The 6,500-nt window shown below is 53.0% G+C and overlaps 1 protein-coding gene across 1 annotated transcript in view; it reads right to left on the bottom strand.

The window, feature by feature from the left end:
• PRCC (papillary renal cell carcinoma (translocation-associated)) overlaps positions 1 to 6,500 on the bottom strand; it is a gene marked incomplete at its 5' end in the record, with an annotated part of 10,961 nt that overhangs the window by 1,301 nt on the left and 3,160 nt on the right. Inside the window, 7 exons of the mRNA XM_009280166.2 lie at positions 251 to 316; positions 675 to 818; positions 1,736 to 1,831; positions 2,448 to 2,492; positions 2,531 to 3,070; positions 3,578 to 3,625; positions 6,283 to 6,492. Coding sequence (XP_009278441.1) covers positions 251 to 316; positions 675 to 818; positions 1,736 to 1,831; positions 2,448 to 2,492; positions 2,531 to 3,070; positions 3,578 to 3,625; positions 6,283 to 6,492 — 1,149 coding nt within the window. The remainder of the gene's footprint in view (positions 1 to 250; positions 317 to 674; positions 819 to 1,735; positions 1,832 to 2,447; positions 2,493 to 2,530; positions 3,071 to 3,577; positions 3,626 to 6,282; positions 6,493 to 6,500) is intronic.

Here is a 6,500-nt window from a genome sequence, read left to right as displayed (position 1 = left end):
GGCCGAGGCTCTGCTGCCACGAGGCTGTTTGGACCGGCGGCGGCCGGGACGCTGCTGCAGCACGGCAGCCTCCGTCCCCGTCGGAGCCGCTGCAGGTCTCACCCGGGGCTCGGGGCGCGCTCAGTCAGGGACAGCCCCCCGGTCCCCGGCTGCTGAAAGAGCAGCTCCATCGGCTCTGCCTCGTGCTGCCAAGCATCAAGCCTTGCAATTCCGCCTGGATCGGTTTCCACGCTAGAGGGAGGCCACTCACCTGATGGATCAGGTATGTGATCTGGTGTTTTCTCCTTTGCTGTCCCGTGGGTTGATCTCCTTTTTTCTAGAAAGCAAAAGCGGGTGAACTGTTAAGCCTGGAAAGATACTGACCCAGGCAGCAAAACAAGACAAGAGCTTGCACAAGCCATTTCAAGAGGCATTTGTTTCATATTAAACAGCTCTGGGCAGATTCCTTAGGCTTGAAGCAGTTCCTGGCTGGTCTTTACCACCCGCACGCTGGGACTGTGTTTTGAGAAGCTCTACTGGTCTCTCGTGTGTAATTATTTATACAACACGAGGGTCCCTGGTCCCCCGACCCTGGTGACTGCGTAACATCTAATACAGCTCCAGCTGCGGCCGCAACGGGAACTGAACAGAGGCCTCCAAAATCCCAGCCAGCGCTCCTCCCTTCCTGCCCGTACCTTGCTGAAGGATTTCATGGTCTTCTCCTCTGTTAAGGATTTTGTCAGCCACTGCTGGGCTCCACTCAGCTGATCGTCACCTTTGATATCCACAAAGTTGATCTCTTCCCTCCCCCGATTCCGCTTGCCTTGCAGACGTTTGAACTGAAAGAACAGAAACAACCGGAGTTACACACGCACGTCACCTACCAACGCTAACCTGAAACAAGCAAAGGTAGGCGGGGTCGGAGCCTTAGCTCCCCAAGCACGGGACAGGCCACGTCAACAAACATTTTTCCAGCCAGGATTTTTTTCCTTTAGGAGAGTTCTGCTTTGCTGTAGATCAGAATATCTTAAAACGACTTAGCGTGAAGGTTATAATCTCATTTTCCCATGCAGAAGGGAAAAGAGCGTTTACTCTTGCTTTCAGTCTTGCTCAGAAGACCCTCGGACTCCTGGGTCTCTCGCTTTAAGTGCTAGGGAGGCACCTGAAGTTTTGCTGCTAACACATCCACCTCCCAGAACACAAATCCACCTCCGAAGCAAAGAGGTCGCTCGAAGAAGCGAGCGCCGGATGGGCTACCGTCTTCTGCAGCACTGACCAGCTCAGCTAACGAGGCTGGCAGTTTCTAGATTAGATCGACAATGGGAACGGGATTTTGAAAACAGGTTTTTGAGCATTTGAAGTAAGTGGGGAATTCACCACCGTGCTAGAGGATGTACCGCGAAGGTGTCTGAACGGTAGCTCATCTGCACCTCAGCAAGCAACGTCTTCACTCCATGCACCTTGTCTGCCCTAGACACCCTTCAGGAGAACGAGGCTGGGCTCGGTGGAAATAACAAACATCACCTCCTCATAAAGCAAGCAAAGCCGTCTGGAGCAGTAGCCCAACAGACCGCTGGAAGGACACCGCACGTGTCCGCCACACAGCGCTTAGACCCCATGGAACAACCACCCGGTCCAACTCAGCATGAAGCACAGGTCGTGCTGGCGGGGCAGGACTGCGGCTGCCAAGCAGGTCCTGCGTTCTAGCAGAGCGTAAACCCCAACTCCGCAGCGGGAGAGACAGCGAAGTGCCAACCGCTTCGTCGTCTATGAAGGAGGAGTCGGTGCTCATCTCCTGCGGCGGTGCCTGGGCTGGTTCCATCTCCTGGTAGTAACCGCTGCTGTAGTAATCCTGTCAGCAAAAGGAAAACCAGCGCGTCACGAGAGCGAAGCAACATCGATCCTGGAGCAACCACATACGGAGGCCCCGAGACGGAGCACTGAATCGCGTACCTCACCCCGTGAGCTGCTGCTTTTTCACCTAGAGGGATTTCACTCAGCCTCTGGGGAGAACAGTACGTTACGCGTGTACGTCCTCCTAAGGCTGCCCGAAGTAGTCATTAATCACACCTCATCACTCTGGCACTACTGAAGAGTACAGGGCATTTTTTCAGAGGTACTCAACAACAAATACCTCGCTGAATTACTAGAAACAACCTGGCTTCAGACATCAGCTCTGGCGAGCCCCGACTCTGCAGCCTGACAACAGCGGGGGCAGTTGCGCAGGGGCATTTTAAAATGAGTGCAGCTATTAAACATTTATCCAGCAAAGAGCATCTACGGCTCTCGTGCCAGCGGCATCCTGTCGCGCTAAGTGCTGTGGATCTCTGCTCCTTGTCCCAGCTAGCTCAGACGGGTCAGATTCCCGCAAGGCGCAGCCTGCTCCAGTAACCGATTCGGAGCCCCTCGTCCTAGACGCCTTCTCAGGGCGGCACCATCAAGCTTCACCTCCCAGTCAGTGAACCCACCTGGTAATATGCACCAGCCACGCCGGCTTCGCTGTAGGCAGGGAACTGGCTGTACGGCTGGCTGCCGTACGGTAGGCAGGGACCTGGCTGTACGGCGGGCTGCCGTAGTCTTCTCCGGGTTTGGGCGCCCAGCTGTGCTGAGCACCGCTGGAGCCCGCGGCCGTCTTGAACTCCAGAGGGGCGTTAGCAGCAGCGTCCTGGAATTGGGGCTCTGTCTCTGTCCCGGGCGGTGGGTCCTCCGACACCACCGTGCCAGAGTACATGTACGTCTCGGCACCCACGACGCTGGGCTCGTTCCTGTCAGACAAGGAGAAGTAGTTCTCTGGCTTGACCTCTTCGTCGCTGTCGTCCTCTTCCTGCGTGATCTGCTTGGTTACCTGCAGGGCAGCGCTCTTCGCAGCAGCTTTGATAGCAGACGGAGAAGGAGTTGTGGGCACCGCCGGCTTGGACAGAGGTTTTGTTTTGGAGGAAGAGGTCGGGGCCTTAGCGGGCTTTGAGTCGGAGGCGTTTTCTCCCGCTTTCCTCGAGAAAGCGTAGGGCAAAAGTAACCGATTGGTCTCTTTCACTGTCAAATTTTTGGGTTGAGGAAGCAAAGCGGACAAGCCAGAGCCCTCGCCGCGTCCCTGGTGAGTTTCGTGCAGGGCAAATGGTTCACAGAAAGAAGAGAAATGAGTGAGACGCTTTCGTTTTCCTGACTCCCTGCCAACTATCTCCTCCAATTCGCACAACATTAATGGGTTTCCCATTGCTCAGCACAATCGTTTGCTACCTCGAACACGCTGCAGGGCTTTCTTGCACAAAAGGCCAGCGGGACTTTTAAGGGGGGGGAAGCAGTACTTGCAAATATCCCGCCAACTTCCCAAATTAATGCTTTAAGGGGGGGGGGGGGGAAGCGGTACTTGCAAATATCCGCCAACTTCCCAAATTAATGCCTATTTTCCTGAGATTTAAATTTATGAAACTGCCCGAAAAAAGGGACTTGACACCCCAGGGGATTTCAGGAATTTTATACGCTAAAAGCCACGCGCTAATCAGAGCGGCTGATTTACGCTAGTGGAAGCCCAAGATCTGTCACCGTCAAATGCTTCTTCCCCGTGAAACTTGTTCAGCTGAACATCCTAGGTATTTACCTGAAGAGTATTTTTCTTCTTTGCTGGTTCATCTTCCTCTGAATCTGACTGAGAAAGAAAAACAGAGCTTAGCACAACTTGAGGTATTAAAATAAAAAAGCCCACCCGCTATGCAATTTATTAATTTTCAGTTTGAACCAGCCAAAGAATCACGGTACCGCGGATCTGGATTTACAATCTGCCGAGAGCCGAGCTAAAAAGCAACAGCGGGATGCGGTCAAGCTCTTTTTCACAGTCTTGCCGACGCATCCGTGTCAGGGCAAAGAGAGATAAAAGCCTGCCCTGGTTACTACTACGAGAGATAAATAAACTGTCCGCAGTGAGAGGAGGACCACAGTACTTGCCACAATATTTGGAGGCAGCTGGGTCTGCCGCCGTCTGGGCAGAGGCAGAAAAATAAGCTGCATTCTGCTGTAAAACCTGAAGCCTTGCAAACAAGTCAGCATCGCCCCTTAAAAACCTCGTAAGAGCAATCCATCCACAGCCAAACAATAATCTCCCACTTGAGCTCATTTACGCAACTTATGGAACAAAAGGGGGGGAGAAGAAAGAAAAAAAAAAAAAGGATTCGCTAACCCAAAATTCCAAATTTTCAAGGCGGCTTTTTAACGCTGCTCTGAAGCAGAGCGGGTGGGCGGAGAAACTCAGATTCTACATATTCGGCTCCTGCCAGAAATTAGCATTCAGAGAGCCAACAGCCCAAACACGTTTTTATTTTTTTTAGTAAACCACAGGAAAATAAACCTAAAACAAGGCAAAGAACACAAGCGGCGTAAGGTCAGCGCTCTCTTTCAAATTAACAGACAACTTTACGTTAATAGAGGGGAAGCACAGAACCACACAAAGCAAGGGTGTAAAAATTCACTGCGGGGGTTCACAGGGAATTGTTCACAGTAACGCTGGAGCTGCTAAATATCCATTTAAAACTTGAGTGGAAAGTCCGGTCGTCCCTGGCATCAGAAAAGGCCTTTAACATCTTTATCATTTTATAGCTTTGCAGAGCACTTTAAGGAGATTACAGGAAACAAGGTCTTCTGCCAGTTTGCTATCTAAATTATAAAACAGGACAAAGACAAAGAACATGCATAAATAAAGGCAAGTCAGGAGTTGCCATAAAACCCGCGTGTTGCATTTGGGAGAGAGGAGATAAAGCAGACTGCCCAGGAGGGTCTCCGCAGGTGCAAACAAAAGGGATGGGAGGCGTTTTAAGGAAAAAGAGGGAAGGAGCAAGGACGCGAGTCACAGGCCGAGGGACTTCCAGGAATCCCGAACGGGAACTGCTCGGGCCAGCTCTGGTTTTAAGGTACTTCTTCTCCCTTCGAGGTTCGTTCACTCGCTTTGACACTGACGACCTGCAGTATTTCTGTTCAAAGCCAATACGCTGGAACACAGAGGGGGAGACAAAGGGGAAGGAGCAAATCTCCTTTCATTTGAGCTTATTTCAGTAACCGTACAACCAGTGAGGAAGCGAAGAGCCCTAACATTTGCTTTATTGTGAAGTGCCTGTTCCAAAGCGCTGCAAGAAAGTGAGTAAGCAAAAAGTGGGTATGAGAGAATGGGATATCCCTCATCCGCTTGCCTAAAAGGGGAACCCGTACGTCCCACGCCTGGCGCACCTCTGCCGCGTTTGGGAGCCGTGGCTTGAGGAGCTCTGGCTCCGGCATTTGCCAAACCGGGCTGGTTAGGGGCGAGCAGCAGAGTGTGGTTCAGGGACGGCCGGGAAGCCCGCGTCCTCTCACCCGCTCCCCCCACGCCCCCGCAGACTGCTCTTCCAGCAAAGCAAGACGCGCTGACTTCGTTTCAGCTCCCCCAGGCCCAAGACGCTGGCAGACCACTATTAATTGACGCCGTTTATAAATCCCTACAGCCAAACCTCTTCCTCCAGCTACCTGTCCCCATGAAAATGACCCTAAGCTTCGCAGTTCAGCTCTTCCTACAGCCAGAGGCAACCACGTCTCACCAGAACCAGCGACCGAGGCCAGACGCAGCCGCAGCCACGCGACCGTCACCTCCACGCTACGACAGTACCGGCCCAGAGTGAAAGAGCAGAGGGGAGAGAAGGAAAGCTGGTCAATGGGGACACCCAGGAGAAAAAAAGAACGGGGGGCAGGGACCTGCCTTTCCCTGCTCTTGCCACGAGCGCTGAATCCCGACAGCCCCAGGAGCCCCGTAAGGCACGGGGCACTGCAAACACGAAAAAGCACAAGCTAAGAGGGAAACGATTACCTAAAGGTCTGGAGGACGCCTGAAGCCTTTAGATAAATAAGCAATAAATTGACAGGAAAATCCATCAATTGCACAGCAAACAAAAGAAGAGACTTTTCTGGGATACCCCCACGCAAGGCCGTGCAGCTCCACATCATCAACTCGTTAACTTCAGTAATAAATAAGGGTGCAGATAATCTGGGTTTTGCTGTATTATGATTATAAATAAGGTTTCTGTATCAGTTTAATGCTGCAAAGCGCTTTAGGATTAGGGCTGGCAGCCAGGACAAATCTCCCCGTAGATGCCACAACAATAGGTTGTGGTACCTTGCTACCTTACGATGGGAGAGAGCGAGGAAAGAGACGCTGTGCTTTATGGGCAAACAAATCCACAGGGGGATTGCTCCGGGGAGAGGATTTCACGCAGGAAGGCGCTCCTTCTCGGGAGGGCTTGAGCGGGGGTCCCCCCCGGCAGAGCTGGTGGTTTGTTTCATACTCACATCTCCCTTGTGCAACTCAGGCGCCGTGATCCGCACCGGCTCCGTCCTCTTCTTTGGCTTGGGGAGGCTCAGATCCACCCCAGCCCCGGGGAGAGCAGCAGAGGCCGAGACAGGAGGGGGCAGGTCGAGGGTAGAGGCAGCCGTCGCGGTGGCAGCGTTCTTCGGGGGAGGCAGGAGGAGCCCCCCCTGCCTCGGCTGCTCCCCGCTCCCCTTCCCCC

This window comes from Aptenodytes forsteri, unplaced genomic scaffold (genome assembly GCF_000699145.1).
Source record: "Aptenodytes forsteri isolate BGI_AS27 unplaced genomic scaffold, ASM69914v1 Scaffold332, whole genome shotgun sequence".
NCBI classification, from domain to species: Eukaryota; Metazoa; Chordata; class Aves; order Sphenisciformes; family Spheniscidae; genus Aptenodytes; species Aptenodytes forsteri.
This window is presented reverse-complemented; position numbering and strand designations above follow the sequence as displayed.